The 24,076-nt window shown below is 44.0% G+C and overlaps 1 protein-coding gene across 2 annotated transcripts in view; it reads left to right on the top strand.

The window, feature by feature from the left end:
• adcy8 (adenylate cyclase 8) overlaps positions 1-24,076 on the top strand; it is a 116,992-nt gene that overhangs the window by 31,164 nt on the left and 61,752 nt on the right. For both annotated transcript variants that reach the window (XM_033019659.1, XM_033019660.1), the window contains exons 5-6: positions 12,464-12,591; positions 23,159-23,317. In XM_033019659.1, the coding sequence (XP_032875550.1) occupies positions 12,464-12,591; positions 23,159-23,317 (287 nt within the window). The remainder of the gene's footprint in view (positions 1-12,463; positions 12,592-23,158; positions 23,318-24,076) is intronic.

The raw sequence follows: 24,076 nt of genomic DNA, 5'->3' as shown, positions 1-24,076 counted from the left end.
TATGCAGTCGCCACATGGTCACCACATGTTCGCGGGTGGTTGCCAGGGAGTTGCCTTCATGGTCGTGGGGAGTTCCCGCATTCTGGGAACTAGTCGCGGCCTCATTATGGCTGCCGTAAATTTTTCAACATGTAGAGCAGCGAGAATTCTCGTGCCGTAGATGGGTTGCCAGGAGGTTGAAGGTTCTCGTAGATTCTTGTAGGTTGTAGCCGGTGCTGACTGGTGAAATTAATTGGCTCATTGAGGAAAAAAATGTAAGCAGTGGCTTTCAGAACCAAGGATAGCCGACCGATAATGTTAAATGTCCGCCGAGCTTCACAGGCGTGTATCTCTGGCTTCTTAAAAGTTGTCTGGCTTCTTAAAAGTTGTCTCCACTCCTTCTCTCCCCCCTTCTCCCACCCCTCCCTCTTTTTAAGGACTTACCGTACACGGTGCTTTAAGCCGTCTTAATTACAGTGCCGACCTTCCTGTTCATCGCTGTGTGTGTCTGTATCACCTTGGCTTTGCACCGTGTGAATTTCAGACAGTGCTCCCCCAGCTTGCCTTGTCCCCCGCCTCTGTGATGTGTGTGTGTGTGTTCCACTCTGACAGTCGCGATTGCAGTTGCCGGTTTTTCAGATGACTCCTGGCAACTTGACAGTCACTGGCAGACGCCTGAAAAATTGCCTAAGTGGGACAGGCCCATTAGGATATCAATAAAATACAGAGGGATTGCTTTATTTTCAGAGTTCTATCATTCTCAGTCTTGAATATAATTCAACAGCTGCGGGTTCTCTGTCATTGAATATATTCCAGATGGAGAACAATAGATTTTTGGACACTAAGAGAATTAAAGGATATGTGGATCAGGCAGGGACGAGGACGTGAGGTGAAGGATCAATTATGTTCTTATTGAATTGCAGAGCAGGCTTCAGGGCATGTACAACTAACTCCGGCTTCAACTTATACCATTCTCATGTTCATATTCAGATGAGACATTGAATCCATCTGCTTGCTCACTCAGCCATAAAATATCCCAAATCATTATTCACATAACATCGAGAGATGCTTCACAATCTCCTGGCCAAAATTTGTGTGCAACCAAAATCAGATTGCCTGCTGTTTTGCTGTTGTTTAATTTAGTCTTTGTATGTACAAATTGTTAATAATTGTCTCTAACAAAAGTAACCACAGATTGGAGGCAATTAATTGGCTGAGAAATACTTTGGAGAATCCCAAGGCCAGGCAAGGTGCAGTAAAAGTGTATATTTTCATTCCATGTGCTGTCAGTACGTGTTGAAGCACCTGTATCTCAATCTGTGAGATGTTTGGAAGAACATTAAACCTCCCAGTCACTCTGTTTCGTTCCCCTCCTCTGTTAGCTCATCTCCCATCCCAGAGTCCAATGTTTCCCCCATGCCATATCTCTTTCCCCACCCTCCTGTCTCCACCTATATCACATTATCCAGCTTTACATTTCATTCCTCCTCTTCTTTCCATATCTTTCAAGTCAAGTCAAGAGTTGAGAGAGTTTTATTGTCATGTGTCCCAGATAGGACAATGAAATTCTTGCTTGCTGCAGCACAACAGAATTTGTAAACATAATACAGAAGAGGAGATAAAAGTTCAGCGTGTCTATATACCATAGACCATATATATACACAATAAATAAACAGATAAAGTGCAATAGGCTGTTATTGTTCAGAGTTTGTTTGATGTTGTGTTTAATAGCCTGATGGCTGTGGGGAAGAAGCTTTCACCGTTTTGTCTCCTTTTCACCTCTAGCCTTTGTCACTATCTCCACCAATCTGCCAATCATTCCATTCTCACCCACATCCATCTATCATTTGCCAGGATTTGCCCACCCCCTCCCCCGCCTCTCTTTCCCAGCTTTCTCCTCCCTACTCCATCAGTCTGTAGAAGGGCCCCGACCTAACATCTCTTCTGCCCATTCCCTCCACGGATGCTGCTTGACCCACTGATTGCCCCAGCACTGTTTTTTTGTTCAGCATGATTGTAAGTTCAGTACTCCAGAAATCACTGCATGGAAGGACTCCTGATTCCACAAATGATTGGATTATGGAAAATGAATTTATTATGTTTGTACATGTATGTGAAGTGATAAGATCAGGTAAAAACAAGGTATGGTTTATATAATCACCGGGAAGATGGAAGAAAAATCAGAGCCAGAAAAAAAACTTCAGAATATGCTGTTGTTGAGCACAATCAACCTCTCATTCTGAAATTGCAAATAAAATAAACAAAGTATTTGGCTAAGAGCAAAGGATTTAGCATTTATGTTTTACAAAAGAGCCTATATTAAAATGGTTCCCAAGAAAGAACATCAGAGGCGTTGTAAGGAACTCTTGTCTAGTACAAGGGTTTACCTGGACAATATTAAATCAGTCAGCAATCATTCACTCTCTGAATATACTTGTAACTTATACTCTGAATTCACTCTCTGAATATATGTGCAAAACCCAAAGCGCTGGTGGAACTCAGCAGGTTAGGCAGTGTCTGTGGAGGCAACGGACAGGCAATGTTTGGGGTCTAGGGATGAGACAAAGCCTAGCAAGTAATAGATGGATGCAGGTGTGGGGGTGTGGGGGTGGGGGTTGATAGGCAAATGGATGGAGTAAGTGACAAAGGAGACAAAATGTGTCAGATAAGGAGACAAGAGTAGAGCCAGAAGGGAGATTATAGGTGGAAGGGGATGGAGGAAGGGAGGAGGGGAGGGGGTCTAAAAGGGAAATGAGGGACTCTGGGATGGGACGTGAGTGTGTGAAGAGGGAGAAAGTAGCAGGTTTATGAAGGAGGGGCTTGATTTTCAAAGTTCCTACATGTTTGTAGGTGTCAAAAGTGACAACATGTTAACATAAAGGTGTCAGCAAAGACTACAGATGTATTAGAAGCATGTTCATGTCAGTACTTTGTTAATTAGTATCATGTCTTTTGATCATGATCACCAAATAACATTGGAAAGAAATATTTAACGTTCCATTTGTCAGTGCAGTCTCCGTCCTATCAATGGAATAGAAAAACAAACACGGATGTCTTAAAAGGCACTAATCGAACAATTACTTTAAAAGGTAATGAAAGCTAAGTTAATTAGTGTATGCCTTTTCTAGCTAAACACTGGAAAATGTATAAAGAAGAACACAAAGTGTTGGAGTAACTCAGTCGGTCAAGCAACATCTCTGGAGAATCTGGCTAGGTGACCTTACGAGTCAGGATTCGAAACATCATCTATCTGGTGCTGCTGTTTGACCCGCTGAGTTACTCCTGCACTTTGAGTCCTTTTTTATTGAAAAATGTAGATTATCCAAATGGAATTCATAAAGATTATGACGTAAGTGGATAATAAAGCTGCTTGGTATTTACAAACACCAGCTTTCATTTATAGTATATAGTACATTCAACAGTGTAACATATATCTAGATATTTCACAAAGATGTGTACACAGAAGCCTGAGCTGGATATTTGAGCATTTGGACATAGACATAACAGAGGAAAGAGAAGTAGAGATGACCAAAAGATTTGTGTGACACATGCAAAAAGAAGGGGAACACTAGCTGGACCACCAAACAAGTTGGATTTTGTCATAGCGCGAGATTTATTTTATTTTCTCCTCAACTGCAATACACATGCCCACAGCCATGTAATCTAAAAACAGCAAATACAACCCAACATCCCACATCCTCACCTGACCACACCACCTCCCACCTGTCCAAGAAAGCATGCTTAGGTTTAATCAGAAAATAACATGCACTATTTTTCTCTGCCCATTTAAATGTATTGAACATATCCCTGGAGACTAGAATGACTGTGCAACATATTTCCAGTGACCCAACCTTCCTGCTATTTGCAAGCACATTAGACACTCTTGGGATCTCATCCAGCTGCCTTTTTAATATTTGCAGCAAATCTGCACTTACAGCCTGCATTGGGGATTATTGCAGAGGTCAATGATTCTGCCGAATTAAATAACTCTGAACAACTAATCTATATCTATGCTTTAAAAACTTTTGCATTTTCTTTGCTGCACTCAATCTAACTTGTTCAAGTAATTAGTCTTTCATTAGATTTTGGTGATGGAAGGCCCTTCATCTATCTATGTAATTTTGTAGCCTTTATCTGATCATTTTCTTTGCTCTCTATCCCCTTGTTGCCAGCCATTAAGAGTGTTGATAAGAAATCTTAATACATAATGGTGTGGTTAATAGTCTTGTGGCACTGGTCATGAACTCTCATTGACTTGAGCTACCTAACCCCTTTGTACTTTACAAGCTCAACAGCCATTCTATGTAGGACACAAAGTGCTGGAGTAACTCAATGGGTCAGGCAACATTTCTGCAGAACATGAATAGGTGACATTTACATAGATACATAGAAAATAGGTGCAGGAGTAGGCCAGTCGGCCCTTCGAGCCTGCACCGCCATTCAATATGATCATGGCTGATCATCCAACTCAGTATCCCGTACCTGCCTTCTCTCCATACCCCCTGATCCCTTTAGCCACAAGGGCCACATCTAACTCCCTCTTAAATATAGCCAATGAACTGGCCTCAACTACCCTCTGTGGCAGAGAGTTCCAGAGATTCACCACTCTCTGTGTGAAAAATGTTTTTCTCATCTCGGTCTTAAAGGATTTCCCCCTTATCCTTAAGCTGTGACCCCTTGTCCTGGACTTCCCCAACATCGGGAACAATCTTCCTGCATCTAGCCTGTCCAACCCCTTAAGAATTTTGTAAGTTTCTATAAGATCCCCACTCAATCTCCTAAATTCTAGCGAGTATAGGCCGAGTCTATCCAGTCTTTCTTCATATGAAAGTCCTGACATCTCAGGAATCAGTCTGGTGAACCTTCTCTGCACTCCCTCTATGGCAATAATGTCCTTCCTCAGATTTGGAGACCAAAACTGTACGCAATACTCCAGGTGTGGTCTCACCAAGACCCTGTACAACTGCAGTAGGACCTCCCTGCTCCTATACTCAAATCCTTTTGCTATGAAAGCTAACATACCATTCGCTTTCTTCACTGCCTGCTGCACCTGCATGCCTACTTTCAATGACTGGTGTACCATGACACCCAGGTCTCGTTGCATCTCCCCTTTTCCTAATCGGCCACCATTTAGATAAAAGTCTGCTTTCCTGTTTTTGCCACCAAAGTGGATAACCTCACATTTATCCACATTATACTGCATCTGCCAAACATTTGCCCACTCTCCCAGCCTATCCAAGTCACCTTGCAGTCTCCTAGCATCCTCCTCACAGCTAACACTGCCCCCCAGCTTAGTGTCATCCGCAAACTTGGAGATGTTGCCTTCAATTCCCTCATCCAGATCATTAATATATATTGTAAATAGCTGAGGTCCCAGCACTGAGCCTTGCGGTACCCCACTAGTCACTGCCTGCCATTGTGAAAAGGATCCGTTTGCTCCTACTCTTTGCTTCCTGTTTGCCAGCCAGTTCTCTATCCACATCAATACTGAACCCCCAATACCGTGTGCTTTAAGTTTGTATACTAATCTCTTATGTGGGACCTTGTCGAAAGCCTTCTGAAAGTCCAGATACAACACATCCACTGGTTCTCTCCTATCCACTCTCCTAGTTACATCCTCGAAAAATTCTATAAGATTCGTCAGACATGATTTACCTTTCGTAAATCCATGCTGACTTTGTCCAATGATTTCACCACTTTCCAAATCTGCTGCTATCCCATCTTTAATAACGGACTCTAGCAGTTTCCCCACTACCGATGTTAGACTAACTGGTCTGTAATTCCCCGTTTTCTCTCTCCCTCCCTTCATAAAAAGTGGGGTTAAGTTAGCTACCCTCCATTTCCCTGTTGGACAAACAGGAATTATTCGCTGGAACATGGTCTCCTTTTATTGATTACTTAAAGGGTCAGAATGGTTCAGCACAGGAACCTGACTAGCACGCGGGCTAAAGAATGGATGAAATACTATACTCTGAAATGTACGAATATATCTCGAATGAAGTCTTTTTTATTTTAATAAATTTTTCCATTCTTCTTTAACTATCTTTTTCCTTTTTTTTTGTTTCTTTTTTTTGTTTTTGTTTTTGTTTTTCTTCTCTTTCTTTTCTTTCTTTACTTCATCTATCTCTTTAGTTCTATCTAGTTTAAAAAAAAAAAAAAAGGCAAAAAGTATTGGAGACAATGTAATAATAATTGACAATATTATCAATTTAAAAATGTAAGACTATGTAATGATGTAATGATGTAATTAGGTTATGTACCTATCTCCAATAAAAAATATTTTCAAAAAAAAAAAAAAAAAAAAGTTAGCTACCCTCCAATCCTCAGGAACTACTCCAGAATCTAAAGAGTTTTGAAAAATTATCACTAATGCATCCACTATTTCTGGAGCTACTTCCTTAAGTACTCTGGGATGCAGCCTATCTGGCCCTGGGGATTTATCGGCCTTTAATCCATTCAATTTACCCAACACCACTTCCCGACTAACCTGGATTTCACTCAGTTCCTCCATCTCCTTTGAACTGAGTCCCCTGCTATTTCCGGCAGATTATTTATGTCTTCCTTAGTGAAGACGGAACCAAAGTAGTTATTCAATTGGTCCACCATATCCTTGTTCTCCATGATCAATTCACCTGTTTCTGACTGCAAGGGACCTACATTTGTTTTAACTAATCTCTTTCTCTTCATTTTGGAACTTGTATCCTTTTTTGTAAATGAGCATCTGCGGTTCCTTAATTCTAGCTCATTCTGTATGATGCACATGTGATATCACATTCATCCATTATGGGGTTAGGGGGGAGAGATAGATTATCCACGAATGAGAGGCGGAGTATACTTGTTGGGCCGAATGGCCTAATTCTACTCCTATTCCTCATGACCTTATAACCTTCTGATTAAAAGGCATCACAAGTTTATTTCTATTTTGCACCTGTATAAGTCTCCATCTATTTTCATTATCTACGGTCTTTGCACCTCCAATTATCTTTCTGTCACCTGTGGAGTCATGAATCTTGATCATTGTGAATGATGGAGAATGGCAGGAACCCTGGCACAAGCTGTGCTTAAAATCACTCATGTTAATAATCTTTCTTTACCTCATTCAAAAGATGACCGGCGCTCTAACACGGTTTAGCCTATTTAACTACTTTTGCACAGTAATTGGTTAAAGTCTTTTCAAAAATCTAAATATGTTGAGGACCAACATTTATAACACTGTAAAATATGCCTTTGGATCAGAATGTGGAATTTGGTCTGTGCAGTTCAACCATGCACTGTTAACATATAAAATCTGTGCTGACTGCTCTCTGGATTTCGGCATTTAGATTGCCTTAATAAATCACGATAGGATCCATTTGATTAATGGCCAGCACCAATTCAAAGTAACTTGCACTGATTATAGTCAGTCGGCTCACTTTAAAGAGGAGCTGAATTATGGCTGGTACAAGGTGGTAGAAGACATTGCAAAGGTCTTCGCAGAGGTTGCAGAATACAAGGGTATCATAACTTTAATGCAGGACTTTATTGATGAGGTAAAGAGGGGGGAGGTCTTCAGTCTGCATGTGATCAGTAGGCCCTCAATAGGTGGTGATGGAAATGGGGGTGTATGGAAAGACCTGGAGATAATGGAGCCACAGTTTAATGTTGAATTGATTACTTTATTGTCACATGTGACAAGTCACAGTGAAATTCTTTGCTTGCATCCCCAAGGTATGCAAATAGTCGGCCATAAAGGGCACTCACTAAGTTACAAATTCCCCCCTGGCTAGGTCCCCCTTTGTTATTCCCCCTCCACTTCCTCATGGCGGTCCCCCCACGCTGGGTCCCCACTGCTCTTCCCCCTCCCTCATGGCAGTCCCCCAATGCCAGCTCCATTAGTCGCAGGCTTCATCAACCCGCGAGGCTCCACTTCTGCCTCCGCCTCCGACCCACGAGCATACAGCCCCCGAGGCCCAGGAAGCTTTACCTCCGACTGACGAGGTTGCAGCCTGCGAGGCCCAGGCCGCGAGGTTCCACCGTCGGCCCGCGAGGCCAGGGCTTCCTGTTCACCCAATGTCAGTCAATATATTTTAAAGTGCCGTCCTACTAATCTCACTGTCGCACCACCCTCACCAGTATTCACCTCCCGAGAATGCATAAAATTCAGGAATAGACCACAACTCTCCTATGTCTCATTGTACGCTGGGTTAATCTGCGAATGGTGAATTATGGGCATAATTGTCCTGCAGGGGAAAGGGCAGCATAGGGGCCAGCCTCTCGAGAACTGCCAAAAGAGCCAGCAGGTAAAGGCAGGTGACCCTGTACAAAGAAAATCTTGGTGCACTGGCAGGCCTGCTTCAATTCCTGCACATAACAAGAGGTTGGTAAATGGTGGTGAATCTGTGGAATTCATTGGCTGTAGAGGCCAATTGCACAGATATTTTTAGAGCACAGATCGACATATTCTTGATCAGTAAAGGTGTCAGGGGTTATGGGGGGGGAAGGCTGGAGAATGGGGTTGAGGGAACGATATATCAGCCATGTTTGAATGGCGGAGTAGCCTTGATGGGCCGAATGGCCTAATTCTGCTTTATCACTAATGAACTTCTTTCGTGCAAGCTGTCCAGGTTCTAAGGTTGAGGCAGGTACTGTAACAGCATTTAAAATGCATTTGAACTGGTACATGGATAGGAAAGGTTCGGAGTGATATGGACAAATAGGTGTGGCTTAAATTAGGCATCTTGGTCGGCGTGGGCGAGTTGGACCAAAGGGACTAGCTTAGCTGAAGCATCTTGGTCAGCATGGGCTGAATGGCCTAATTTGCTCCTACATCCTATGAGCTTATGAACTTGTGAAGTGAGGCAGCCTTCACCTCATACCTCCTGCAAGTATCTGCATAGATTTTGAAAGGTGTCGTTGACTCATCTCAATGATGTCGGCCCAAACTCCCGCGGTGCCCGAAGGCAGTTTCTCACCTTTCAATTCAATACGATCAATTCACAGTTGAGTAGGAGAGAGGAAGCTCAGGCTGCCACCATGATGCCACCATGATGCCTGTGCATACCCAGATTCAGAGACACAGGGTAACGCAGCACAGCACTCCACAAGAATCTGTCCTCCAGCTGATGACTAGTATTCTTATGATGTGTATGAAATCACGAAAGGAATAATTCGGGTAGATGCACAGTCTCGTGCCCAGAGTGGGGGAATCGAGGACCAGAGGACAAAGGTTCAAGGTGAAGGAGAAAAGATTTAATAAGAATCTGAGGTGTACCTTTTTCACACAAAGGATGGTGGGTGTATGGAACAAGCTGCCAGAGGAGGTAGTTGAGGCTGGGACTATCCCAACGTTTAAGAAACAGTTAGACAGGTACATGGACAGGACAAGTTTGGAGGGATATGGGCCAAACACAGGCAGGCCGGACTAGTGTAGCTGGGACATGTTGGCCAGTGTGGGCAGTTGGGCCGAAGGGCCTGTTTTCACACTGTATCACTCTATGACTCCATGACTCTAATTGTTGAGGCATCGTCCTGGGGAAGAGGCAGTGGCTTTGTGAAGCACAAATCTGCTCTTCTCTGTCAAGGTGACAGCATATTTACTGTCATCACTGCAATTTATTTTCAGCGCCCTTGATGACACATGATAATCAGTGAGCCCTGATTACTGCCCTACATGATCACAAGATGGAGGCCAAAACTTGCTTCTCTCAGCCCAGAATTTCTTAAGTCATCTTCCAATGCCATCTCCAATTATTCCCAATGAAAGGCAGTGGTTTCCCATAGCCTACGCTGCTGCCATTGAGAGTAATACAGGCTCACACATGTGATGGGCTGGTACTGAGAACTTCAATATGGGCAACTGGTTAATGTTCCCATGGTTTTATCATGATTGGATACTTTTGTCATTATGCTGATGTAGTTGCTGAGGTGCCGCTCATGATAAGAGGCAACCTGAACTACAAGTACTGTAGCATAATGAACTGGAACTGTACTCGTTAAAATGGAAACACAAGAGACTGCAGATGCTGGAATCTAGAGGAGAAACAAGATTTCAATGAGCACAAAACAAATGGCTGGAGGAACTCAGCAGGTCAGGCAGCATCTGTGGAGGGAAATAGACAGACGACGTTTCAGGACCGACCCAAGATGTCGCCAGTCTATTTCACTCCACAGATGCTGTGTGAGCTGCTGAGTTCCTCCAGCAGTTTGTTTTGTGCTCATTGAAGTCTAAGTCTCATGTGTTGGACTTTGGATGGTCCAGTAAGGAATATGGCACCTTTCTCCTCCCCCCATTCCTATTATCCATCTTTATCCCCTTCTTCTCATACTGCAACCCCTGGCAAGAGAAGAGGGTAGTGCAGCAAAAAATCGACCATGAGGAATATTGATTTCCACGCTGTTGCACAATGCAAGGCATCTGCAGAGCAGTTCAGGTATTGGGAGTCTTGTTTCAGGAGTCTTTTACCCAGGGTCGGGGAATCAAAAACAAGACCACATGTGTTTAGGATGAGAGAGGCAAAATTTAACATGAACCTGAGGGGCAACTCCTTCACTCAGAGGTTGGAGGTACATGGAATGAGCTGCCAGAGGAGGTAGTTGAGTTAACGGTATTTTAAAGATACTTGGACAGATACATGGATAGGAATGGTTTAGAAGAATATGGGCTAAATACAGGTGACAATAAACTAAACTAAAAAAACTTTGATGGCGCATCCTGGTCAGCTTCAAAGACTTGAGCCGAAAGGCCTGTTTCTGTGCTCTGTGACTCTATGACTCTATAACAATTGTTTGCCCCATTGGTTTGTGAGCCGCAGCATTCCAGCCATTTTATGCTAATTGTTCTTTTGCACAATGGAATTAAAAATCAGGTGGCAGGGAGAATCGCTATTGCCTGCCCTATCTCTGCTATGCTATGGTGTGGTAGGTCATAAATGAAGAGTGGAACAGACTAGTAATGAATGAATGTTTCATGACCAATTCTCGGCAGTGCTCATCGTGTTTTGGTAGCCTTAGCTGCAGCCAGGGAGCGAGTGAAATTGCCCAAATCTCATAATTCAGATATGGTGCCCTCAAAGCATCATGAGTGCAATCAATGTCACACTGCACCATCATAAAGCCCAATGTCTCATAAATACACATGCTCACAGTGCCGGCTGTTCCTTGCTTATGCAGAATTAAATGAACGCCACAGTCTTGGAGCAAATAGTCTCTGTGATCTCCATCACACAACAGTGAGCTGAAAACTGCAACATATTATAGATGTGAACAGAGGCAGTGAGATTGATGACCACCCTGACCTTAACATCCACTGGTGACATCTTCCTGGTCTTGCTCTGTGGCATTAGGAGCGGTAGCAGCACTTCAGATAGTAAATTGCTGACGATACTGCAGCTACGGATTAGCTTTTAGCATTGCTGAATGGGAGAAAAACACAAGGACATATTTTTTAAAGCAAAGATAGACACAAAAAGCCAGAGTAACTCAGCGGGTCAGACAGCATTTCTAGAGAGCAGGAATAGGTGACGATTCAGGTCGAGACCCTTCCTCAGACTGAGAGTCAGGAGCTCTGACCCCCATAACCCCTGACACCCTTACGAATCAAGAATTTGTCAATCTCTGCCGTAAAAATATCCATTGGTTTGGCCCCCTCAGCCATCTGTGGCAATTACTTCCACAGATTCAGCACCGTCTGACTAAAGTAGGAAAAAATGTCCTAGCCTAGACTCCTCTTGAGTCCTCATAACATCATGATTAATCTTTCCTGTACTTTTTCCAGATGAATGACAGCCTTATTATAGCAAGGTGACGAGAACTGTACGCAATACTCCACATGTGGTCTCACCAGCGTCTTGTACAGCTGTAGCATGACATCCCATTTCCTGTATTCAACCATTACCAAGAATGGCAGTCATGCCAAATGTTTCTTCGATACTATATCAATCTGTGTTGTCATTTTCAGAGAACTGTGTACCTGTACCCCTTGGTCACTTTGTCCAACAACACTCTTCAAGGCCCTGCCATTTACTATAATTCCTGCCCTGGTTTGACTTACCAAAATGCAGAACCTCACACTTGTCAGAATTAAATTCCATCTGCCATTCCTTAGCCCTCCACACTTGTTGATCTTTATGTAAACTTACACAGCTCTCCTCATTGTCCACTATACCACCAGGTTTGGTGTCATCTGCAAATTTACTAACTCTACGTTAACTCTATTATCATCCAAACCCTTAATATAATGACAAGCGACATTAGACCCAGCACAGATCCCTCTACCACATCGCAGGTGGCATGCTTTCAATTGAGAAAACGATCCTCCTCCACCATTCTCTGACTTCTTCCACCAAGCCAATTTTGATTCCAATTTATTTAGCTCACCCTAGTTCCAGCAAATAGCAAAATTATATTGTATGTGTAAAGCAGCAAATATTTTGTTGAAATAGACATGCAAAAGGTTCCATCCTACAGAAGACAGTATATTAATTGAAATATTTTGATCATGTTTTAGGAGCATCACTGTCTTAGAATTAAGATCCTGGGCGACTGCTATTATTGTGTATCTGGACTCCCTGAGCCACGGCAAGACCATGCACACTGCTGTGTTGAAATGGGTCTTAGCATGATCAAGACAATAAGGTAAAGTTATCGCAATTCTTCAAATGTATCACAGCTCATTAGAAATCCACCTTTAAAACAGTAAGCATTCATAGTGCACCCTAACTTGTATATTTAATTATTAAAATCAAAATCAGTAGATATACTAATTATGAATATTTTTTACCAGAGCTTAAAATGGATTTTTGTTTTTTCACAGGCTGAGTCTTAACTACAAAAAAGCATTCTGTTTATAATAAAAATGGGAGGTGGTGTTGTTTAAATGCATGGTCAATCTTGAAAAATCTTTGATTGTTTTGCATTCCTTCGAGTATGTCAGAGGCCATCAGCTGTGAGTGAGTGAGCTGCCAGCACAACAGGCTTGAGTGACTGAGTGGCCAACCCAAGAATCCATTTGGCCCACAATGTCCATACTAGCCATCTGAAAACTAGTCCCTTCAGCGCTCCAGAAAGCCCCTCCCCCCACTGGCCACCAATATTGGAATTTGTGGAGAGGTGGAATATTGCGCTGGGGGACCAGCCCTCCCATGTGATGCTGGGACCCAATGGGTCCCACTTAGTCTAGTTTAGTATAAAAGTACTATACGAAATTACTCTCAGCCGACAAAATGATTTCTCGTTGTTCCTACATCTGAGACTGGGTATTTATGCTACATTTCAATGCTTAAGTGCAATACTGAGATTGAGATACTGTACGTTATAGCAATACTGAGGTTGTTCCATACATTGAAATTAATCCCTTTTGATTGAGGTATTAATCAATACCTCAATATCTTGCAGAGAGACATAAAAGATCCTTCCATATGAATTGACAAGATCATGGGATCGCTTCCAATATTCTATCCAACATTAATTCCTCTCCCAAAACCACTGAAGATAAAATCAAATTTGTTGGTACTTTGTCCCATTGTTGGTGAGGCTTTGCGAGTTGAGTTGAGGTGATCCCACTAACATGACAATATTTGATGTTTCAGTATCAATGATTATGAAACATTGAAATATCTTAGAATCATGAAAAACACATTATATTTGAAAATGCATCTCACAATTTTATTATTATCATTAATAAAAACCACGCACAGTATACTATAAATGCAAAATTAGCATACTTTCATACTATGCTGTGCTTGGATATTGAAATTGAATTTTAATAAAGACTAGTATTAAAGTTTATTTTAACCAATTATATGTTTTATTTCACAAGACTCTTAGTTCAAGACAGTCTTTTTACTTATTCTTGTCTTTTCTTTTAGTCTTGTTCTTTTTACAAGACTCTTAGTTCACAAGATTTTCTTTGCATCTGCCTTCAGGGTTGTTTCCTTAAAGCCTATTAAATGTAATAAGAATCACCAAACAGGCAGAGTTCTATATTCATAACGCAAGGCTATCTGCATTGTCAGGAATGCATTTTGTTTTGAGAGCATTCATATTTCAAACCTTGAAATCCTGAATCGTTTTTTTCAAAATTATTTCTCGTTATTTTGAAGATCAGGCTGCTGGGGCTAAGCTATGGCCAGCCACATATGTGTATCATTCACTTGCTTCTCTTCAAGTTCAAGTTCAAGTGAGTTTATTGTCATGTGTCCCTGTATAGGACAATGAAATTCTTGCTTTGCTTAAGCACACAGAAAATAGTAGGCATTTACTACAAAACAGATAAATGTGTCCATATACCATGATATAAATATATAGAAACATAGAAACATAGAAATTAGGTGCAGGAGTAGGCCATTCGGCCCTTCGAGCCTGCACCGCCATTCAATATGATCATGGCTGATCATCCAACTCAGTATCCCGTACCTGCCTTCTCTCCATACCCTCTGATCCCCTTAGCCACAAGGGCCACATCTAACTCCCTCTTAAATATAGCCAATGAACTGGCCTCGACTACCCTCTGTGGCAGGGAGTTCCAGAGATTCACCACTCTCTGTGTGAAAAAAGTTCTTCTCATCTCGGTTTTAAAGGATTTCCCCCTTACCCTTAAGCTGTGACCCCTTGTCCTGGACTTCCCCAACATCGGGAGCAATCTTCCTGCATCTAGCCTGTCCAATCCCTTAAGAATTTTGTAAGTTTCTATAAGATCCCCTCTCAATCTCCTAAATTCTAGAGAGTATAAACCAAGTCTATCCAGTCTTTCTTCATAAGACAGTCCTGACATCCCAGGAATCAGTCTGGTGAACCTTCTCTGCACTCCCTCTATGGCAATAATGTCCTTCCTCAGATTTGGAGACCAAAACTGTACGCAATACTCCAGGTGTGGTCTCACCAAGACCCTGTACAACTGCAGTAGAACCTCCCTGCTCATATACTCAAATCCTTTTGCTATGAAAGCTAACATACCATTCGCTTTCTTCACTGCCTGCTGCACCTGCATGCCCACTTTCAATGACTGGTGTACCATGACCCCCAGGTCTCGCTGCATCTCCCCTTTTCCTAGTCGGCCACCATTTAGATAATAGTCTGCTTTCCTGTTTTTGCCACCAAAATGGATAATTAAATTTATTAAATTTAAATATACACACATGAATAAATAAACTGGTAAAGTGCAAATAACAGAAAGTGGTTATTAATAATCAGAGTTTTGTCCGAGCCAGGTTTAATAGCCTGATGGCTGTGGGGAAGTAGCTATTCCTGAACTTGGTTGTTGCAGACTTCAGGCTCCTGTACCTTCTGCCTGAAGGTAGCAGGGAGATGAGTGTGTAGCCAGGATGGTGTGGGTCTTTGATGATACTGCCAGCCTTTTTGATGTAGCGACTGCGATAAATCCCCTCGATGGAAGGAAGGTCAGAGCCGATGATGGACTGGGCAGTGTTTACTACTTTTTGTAGTCTTTTCCTCTCCAGGGCGCTCAAATTGCCGAACCAAGCCACGATGCAACCGGTCAGTATGCTCTCGACTGTGCACCTGTAGAAGTTAGAGAGAGTCTTCCTTGACAATCCTGACACTCTTATCCTTCCATGGAGTCATTGTTATAGAGTCATACAGCACAGATACAGGCCCTTCGGCCCAACCTGTCCATGCCGACCATGTGCATTCTCCCTATCTATTCCCCTTATGATCTTACGCACCTCTATAAGATCATCTCTCAATCTCCTGTGCTCCAAGGAATAACGCCCAAACCTGCTTAACCTCTCTCTATAACTCAGTCCCTCGTGTCCAGGCAACATCCTGGTAAATCTTCTCTGAACCCTTTCAAGCTTGACAACATCTTTCCTAAAACATGATGTCCAAACTGAACACAATCCCCCATAATGATGTGCAGAAAAGTCAATTCAAAGCTGTTAGAACCTGCTGAGATCTGCAACTATTGAAATAGGAATCAGAAGGCAAACAAGATATTAGTTATTGGTGAATATTTAGTTTCATGAACGAACTTATCCATGCATTGCAATTTTCCTGCATTTTCGGATTGTGCCAAACAAAATAGAATAGTAGACAGAAAAAAAAAAAATCAAAGCCTTCGTGCAGGCATAACCAGGCACTCAAACCTGCATGGAAACTGAGTGGCAAGGGAAATAGCATCCAACAATGTTTGTAGAATTTCATTAACCACAAGCTACTGCATGGCTACAGTCTACAGCTGGCGTCTCATATCCAGAGTTCCGCAGGGCTCGGTGCTGGGCCCGCTACTCTTCGCGTTGGATATTAATGATTTGGACGAGGGGACTGAAGGCTTTGTGGCCAAGTTTGCGGATGATACGAAAATAGGTGGAAGGGCAGGTAGTGTAGAGAAAGCAGAGACTCTACAGAAGGAATTGGGAGAGTGGGCAGAGAAGTGGCAGGTGGAATATAGTGTAGCAAATAGTGGAGTGATGCATTTTGGGAGTAGGAATAAAGGCGTAGACTTTTCTAAATTGGGAGAGAATCCAGAAATCGGAAATGGTGCAAAGGGACTTGGGAGTGCTGGTGCAGGATTTCCAAAAAGTTAATCTGCCAGTCGAATCGGTAGTAAGGAACTCAATGAAAGCATTTATTTCATGAGGGCTTGTATACATAAACAGGGATGTAATGCTGATGCTCTATATGGAGCTGGTAAGGCCACATTTGGAATATTGTGAGCAATTTTGGGGACCATATTTGAGGGAGGATGTGCTGTCTCTGGAGAGGGTCCAGAGGAGGTTACAAGAATGATCGCAGGAATGAGTAGGTTAACCTATGATGAGTGTTTGTCGGCACTGGGCCTGTACTCGCTGGAGTTTAGAAGAATAAGGGGGGACCTCATTGAAACATACAGAATAGTGAAAGGCTTGGATAGAGTGGATGTGGAGAGGATGTTTCCACTAGAGGGAGAGTCTAGGACTGGAGGTCATAGCCTCAGAATTAAAGGACGTTCTTTTAGGATGGAGATAAGGAGAAATTTATTTAGTCAGAGGGTGGTGAATCTATGGAATTATTTGCCACAGAAGGCTGTGGAGGCCATCAGTGGATATTTTTAAGATGGAGATAGATAGATTCTTGATCAGCACAGGTGTCTGAGGTTATGAGGTGAAGGTAGGAGAATGGGATTAGGAGGAACTAATAGATCAGCCATGATTGAATGGCAGAGTAGACTTGATGGACCAAATGGCCTAAATCTACTCCTATCACATATGACCTTATGATCGGAAACTACCAAATGGATTTCCAAGCATAACGGCTGCGTCCACGGTTAGATATATATATATCCATAGATAGACACAAAATGCTGGAGTAACTCAGTGAGACAGGCAGCGTCTCTGGAAATGATCACCCACTTTATGTTTGTTCTCGCCGATGTATAAGAGTCCAAACGTGGACTGGGCGATCGTTTCGCTGAACACCCTCACTGGACCTAGCTGATCTCCCGGTTGCCAAACACTTTAATTCCCCTTCCCATTCCCACAAAGACCTTTCTATCCTCGGCCTCCTCCATTGTCAGAGTGAGGCTAATTGCAAATTGGAGGAACAGCATCTCATATTTCGCTTGGGCAGCGTACTACCCAGTGGTATGAATATTGATTTTTCTAACTTCAAGTAGCCCCTGCACTCCCTCTCTCTCAATCTCTCCCCCACTCAAGTTGCATTAAGTTCCCGTTTTCACCTAGCAAACAGCTGCATCGCTGTCTGTATCTCTTATTTCCCTTTCCCCTGACGAGTCTGAAGAAAGGTCTTGACCCGAAACATCACCCATTCCTTCTCTCCAAGGATGCTACCTGTCCCGCTGAGTCACTCCAGCATTTTGTGTCTATCTTTGGTTTAGACCAGCATCTGCAGTTCCTTCCTACCCATATATATCCTTCATTATCCTTCTTTCAAAGAATGTCATTGTCCTATCTGGGAGACATGACAATAAACTCTCTTGACCTGATCTAGTAGTAATAGCAGCAAGCTGAATAGATTTTCAAGTAAAGGTGTTTAATTAACACCACTCCTTTGAAGTATGAGTTGGTATTTCCAGATACTGTTTAAATATTGATTTCAGACATTTACTTCAACAAGTTTATCAAGATCCCACTGACAGAAAGCACAATTGGCACCATAATGCCTACTCAGGTGATATTTTACACATACATGTCCTCCCCAGAATACATTAGGGTTCCGTTCCTCCGAACAGTTCACAAGACAGAAAAGTGGTTGCCCAGCAATATATTTAAATGAAAACATAAGCCAACCAGGCATGTAGTTAAACCAGGCATTTAACTCAACCATTCAGCGTGCTATTTTTATGATATTTATTTTAGTTGTTTATCTTTTTTAATATTTTACTTTGTATGTATCGTTAGCTTTAAGAAATGTTTGAATGGTGCACTGACTGGCTGACATTTTACAATTTCGTTGTACATGGTTCATGTTACAATGACAATAAAGAAACTATTCTATTCTATTCTACTCTACAAGATGCAATGACGTTGCCACAAGCTGAGACCACACTATGCCTGCAGCAAACATCCTGCTGGTCTCCCAAATGCTTGCTCGTATGTACAAGCTGTCCATGCCTCATACGTTTGTAACCTGGGGAGGACCTGATTTAGAGCACATAGAGTGAACAGTGCATCACAACAGAAGATAGGCACAAAAAACAGTAGTAACTCAGCGGGACAGGCAGCATCTCTGGCTCTGGAGAGAAGGAATGGGTGGCATTTCAGGTCACGACCCTTCTTCAGACTCCTCCGCCTAGCGGAGGACACCCTCCTCCGCCTAGCGGAGTTGGTCCTCACCCTCAACAACTTCACGTTTGACTCCTCCCATTTCCTCCAAACACAAGGCGTAGCTATGGGCACACACATGACCCCCAGCTACGCCTGCCTCTTTGTCGTGTACGTTGAACAATCCTTGTTCGAGACGTACCAGGGCCCCATCCCCGACCTCTACCTCCGTTACATTGACGATTGCTTTGGGGCCACACCCTGCACCCACACACAACTGACTGACTTCATCCACTTCACCACCAACTTCCATCCGGCACTCCAATACACCTGGACTATTTCCGACACTTCCCTACCATTCCTTGACCTCACCATCTCCATCGCAGGGGACAGACTTCTGACCGACATACACTACAAACCAACTGACTCACATGGCTATCTGGACTACATGTCTTCCCACCCTGCCCCCTGTAAAGACTCCATCCCCTACTCCCAATTCCTCCGCCTACGCCGCATCTGCTCCCAGGATGAGACGTTCCACACCAGGGCATCGGAAATGTCCTCGTTCTTCAGGGAACGGGGATTCCCCTCCGCCACCACAGATGAGACTCGCACCAGGGTCTCATCCATACCCCGCAACACTGCTCTCCCTCCCCATCCCTGCACTCGCAACAAGGGCAGAGTCCCCCTAGTCCTCACCTTTCACCCCACCAGCCGGCAAATACAACAAATAATCCTCCGCCATTTCCGCCACCTCCAACGTGACCCCACCACTCGCCACATCTTCCCATCTCCCCCTATGTCTGCCTTCCGCAAAGACCGCTCCCTCCGCAACTCCCTTGTCAATTCTTCCCTTCCCTCCCGTACCACCCCCTCCCCGGGCACTTTCCGTTGCAACCGCAAGAAATGCAACACCTGTCCCTTCACCTCCCCCCTCGACTCTATTCAAGGACCCAAGCAGTCGTTCCAGGTGCGACAAAGGTTCACCTGTATCTCCTCCAACCTCATCTACTGCATCCGCTGCTCTAGATGTCAGCTGATTTACATCGGGGAGACTAAGCGGAGGTTGGGCGATCGTTTCGCCGAACACCTCCGCTCAGTCCGCAATAACCTACCTGAACTCCCAGTGGCTCAGCACTTCAACTCCCCCTCCCATTCCCAATCCGACCTCTCTGACCTGGGTCTCCTCCATTGCCAGAGTGAGCAACACCGGAAATTGGAGGAACAGCACCTCATATTCCGCCTGGGTTGCTTGCGTCCGGTTGGCATGAACGTTGAATTCTCCCAGTTTTGCTAGCCCTTGCTGTCTCCTCCCCTTCCTTAACCCTCGAGCTGTCTCCTCCCATCCCCCCGCCCTCGGGCTCCTCCTCCTCCCTTTTTCCTTCCTTCTCCCCCCCACCCCCCATCAGTCTGAAGAAGGGTTTCGGCCCGAAACGTCGCCTATTTCCTTCGCTCCATAGATGCTGCTGCATCTGCTGAGTTTCTCCAGCATTTTTGTGTACCTTCTTCAGACTAGTCAGGGGGAAGGGAAACGAGAGATATAGACGATGATGTAGAGAGATAAAGAATAATGAATGAGCAGCGAGAGAGGATGTTGCAGAACTCTCGTCATAGAGAGGAGAACTTCTTCAAAGGAGACTTACCTTGAGGAGATTTAATCAATGGAAGGTGCATTGCAGCTAATTATGAAAACAAGCTGACTTAAGTGAGGAAGGTCAGGCTGACACAAACTGTTAGACTAGAAGAATGATATCCTCTGGTTTCCTCAAGTTAATGATACCTTTAGTTTCCCCCTCCCTGACTCTCAGTCCCATGAAGGATCTCGACCCGAAACATTACTTATTCAATTTCTCCAGAGGTTACTCCTGCATTTTGTGTCTATCTTCAGTGTAAACCAGCATCTGTCATTCCTTCCAACACAAAATTATTTCAGCAGTCACTTTAAAATCAGCATTACAGCGGTCACAGTGGCGCAGCGGTAGAGTTGCTGCCTTACAGCGAATGCAGTGCTGGAGACCCGGGTTCGATCCGGACTACGGGTGCTGTCTATACGGAGTTTGTACGTTCTCCCCATGACCTGCGTGTGTTTTCGCCGAGATCTTCGGTTTCCTCCCACACTCCAAAGGTGTACCGGTTTGTAGGTTAATTAGCTTGGTAAATGTATAAATTGTCCCTAGTGTGTGTAGGATAGTGTTAATATGCAGGGATCGCTGGTCGGCGCAGACCCGGTGGGCCAAAGTGCCTGTTTCCGCGCTATATCACTAAACTAAACTAAACACTGAGCTAGATACGGCACTCTATTCAAAGGCGGCACCACAGGCATCACAGGGCACAATGTGCACAATCTCATAAAACTAGATACAGATAAGATTGTTTGCAAGCCTTGACCATCCTCTGCCCTAAAGCATCAGGAACTGGATGGGCTAGAACAAAATGTTGCACTTATTCAAAGCACAACCACAGCAGGCGGGCCATGCTCTTTGTGGCTGGTCCTAAGGCATGCACAACAATGCAGTTGTATGGAGAGAACAAGGTCATACTAAATTAAAATTAAGCCATAGATGAGACAACATCCACTTTCAAAATAATTTCATGCAGAGTTGGCCGAATCAAATGTATTCACAAAATTGGACACCTCACGTCAGCTGTATGACTCTATCAACATGCATGACTGCAGGAGTGTTCTTGCACATAAGGAGCCCTATATAATCAAGACCAAGATTTTCTTGGCCACAATAGGTAAAATCGTGCAAGTGTGGCAATTTTCTTTCCAAAATCACCTGTTCCTTATCATAATCAGAGAAGAACATCTTCCAATTTTGAAGTAGATTCTCAGGGGATTGGATGAACACAATGCAAAATTGAAGTGTAGAAGTGCATATTTTTACGTTGAAATGTACTGAGCCCTTTTTATGAAGGCTACCGTCAGTGCACTACAACCAACGAAGGAAATGTTGCGGTTGTAGGAAATATAGAACATAGAGCATAGACCAGTACAGCAGAGGAACAGGCCCTTCGGCCCACAATGTCCATGCCAAACATAATGCCAAGTTATATATATATATACGAGAAGCAGCGCTAAATCCAGCTCAACTCTGCCTTTGAACCCACCAGCCCTGCCTGGACTTACGGGAACAACGGCCCAGGCTTACAGCCATATACGAGAAGCAGCCCATTTCTGCCTATCAACTCTGCCTATCTCGCCAGGTTAACCTACAGCCCTGCCTGGACTGACAGGACACCATCATGGAGCCATGGAGTTAGCGCTGCTTCTCCGTGCTGGCTGTAAGCCTGGGCCGTCGATCCCGTAAGTCCAGGCAGGACTGGTAGGTTAACAGGCAGAGTTGAGCTGGATTTAGCGCTGCTCCCCGCTGGCTGTGGGCCTGGGAGCGCTGCTCCCGTCTGACTTACGACGTCTCTGGCCGCCCTCAGATAGGGGATGGGATCACTCGAGAGGGGACGGGTATGGTCTAGTGGCGGTTCGGCAGCGTTTGCAGCGCCGGAGACCCGGGATCGATCCTGGCTGCGGATAAGACGCAGATCTGTGTCCATTCTGCGGCACGGCTGCCGAGAGTGTTTTCGCTGGTGCCCTATGTCCTGGGCATGCGCAGCCGGAATGCAGAAATCGCTTATTTGCCTTTTAAATTTTTTTAAAGTAATACATTCTACATAACTGGAGTTAAATGTAAATGTTATGCAACTGTTGTATCCAAATGGAATATTCCTCCTAGTTGGAAAATGAATGGAGTCAAAACTACACTGTGTGAATGGAGTCAAAACTACACTGTGTGAATCACCCCCTGAGTTTCTCCAACATTTTTGTTACCTTCGATTTTCCAGCATCTGCAGTTCCATCTTAAACAAACTGTGAATATTTGCACAGTGAAGCCTAAAATATTTATTTGTCTTTTCTTATAATGAAGAGATTAACCTGTATCAATGATAGGCACAAAGTGCTGAAGTAATGCCCCTGTCCCACTTAGGAAACCTGAACGGAAACTTCTGGAGACTTTGCGCCCCACCAAGGTTTCCGTGCGGTTCCCGGAGGTTGCAGGTGGTTGCCGGAGGTTGCAGGTAGTGGAAGCAGGTAGGGAGACTGACAAAAACCTCTGGGAACCTCCGGGAACCGCATGGAAACCTTGGGCGGGGCGTAAAGTCTCCAGAGGTTTCCGTTCAGGTTTCCTAAGTGGGACAGGGGCATAACTCAGCGGGTCAGGTAGCATCCCTGGAGAAAAAGGATGGGTGACGTTTCGATTTGGGAAACTTCTTCAATCCCGACCTGAAACACCACCCATCCTTTTTGTCCAGAGATGCTGCCTGAGCCACTGAATAACTCCAATACTTTGTGTCTATCTTTGGTGTAAACCAACATCTGCTGTTCATTTCTACACATGTTAGCCTGTATCTATTTGCACAATATCATGTAATGATTCCGTAGCAGGTTTTATTGCTTGAAAACCTATAATTATTGTTTTCTTTGATAGATATGTGAGAGTTCATACAAAACATGAGATTGACATGCGTATAGGCATACACTCCGGGTCTGTACTTTGTGGAGTTCTCGGGCTTCGAAAATGGCAGTTTGACGTCTGGTCCTGGGATGTTGATATTGCAAACAAGCTGGAGTCTGGCGGAATCCCTGGGTAAATATCATGACCTTTACCCAACCTATAAGCATTTCAATCTTATAGAGTCATCATCATCGGTGGTCACTCGAATCGAGTATGACTGTCCTCTTTTGGGAGGACGCCTGTGCATGACTTTGTTTAACGTGGGGAGACTGGTGCACAGACAGCCACCACACAGTTCTTGACAGATCTGGGTCAGGATCCAGTGGCATGGAATCCAAGATGACTGGGGACCCTTTTCTGCTGCAGCCTTCATCTGCCTTCCAAGCCATTGTGACACTCCATTAAAATCAGCCATCATCCTCCGTCTGTTCCACCGTTGAGGCCTTGGTTGGATTGCTATTTGTCAGGGACCTCCCCCTCGACTTTACCACCATAGGTGGCCCTACCACGAGCACAGCTCCAGACAGCATCGCTCTCAGGACTTCCGGACCACACAAGCTTCTCCACTATGACAAGGTGGCAATCCACGGAGAAGAGTCATAGTCATAGACTCATACTGTGTGGAAACAGGCCTTTCAGCCCAACTTGCCCACACGGACCAACATGTCCCATCAATGCTAATCCCACCTGCCTTTGATTGGCCCATATCCCTCTAAACCTGTCCTATCCATATACCCATATAAATGTTTCTTAAACATTGCGATAGTACCTGCCTCACCTACCTCCTCCCGCCACTCGTCCCATTCACCCACCACCCTTTGTTTGAAAAAACTACCCCTCCAAGTCCCTATTAAATATTTCCACCCTCACCTTAAACCGACATCCTCTGAT

This window comes from Amblyraja radiata, chromosome 4, assembly GCF_010909765.2.
Source record: "Amblyraja radiata isolate CabotCenter1 chromosome 4, sAmbRad1.1.pri, whole genome shotgun sequence".
Lineage (NCBI taxonomy): Eukaryota > Metazoa > Chordata > Chondrichthyes > Rajiformes > Rajidae > Amblyraja > Amblyraja radiata.
This window is presented reverse-complemented; position numbering and strand designations above follow the sequence as displayed.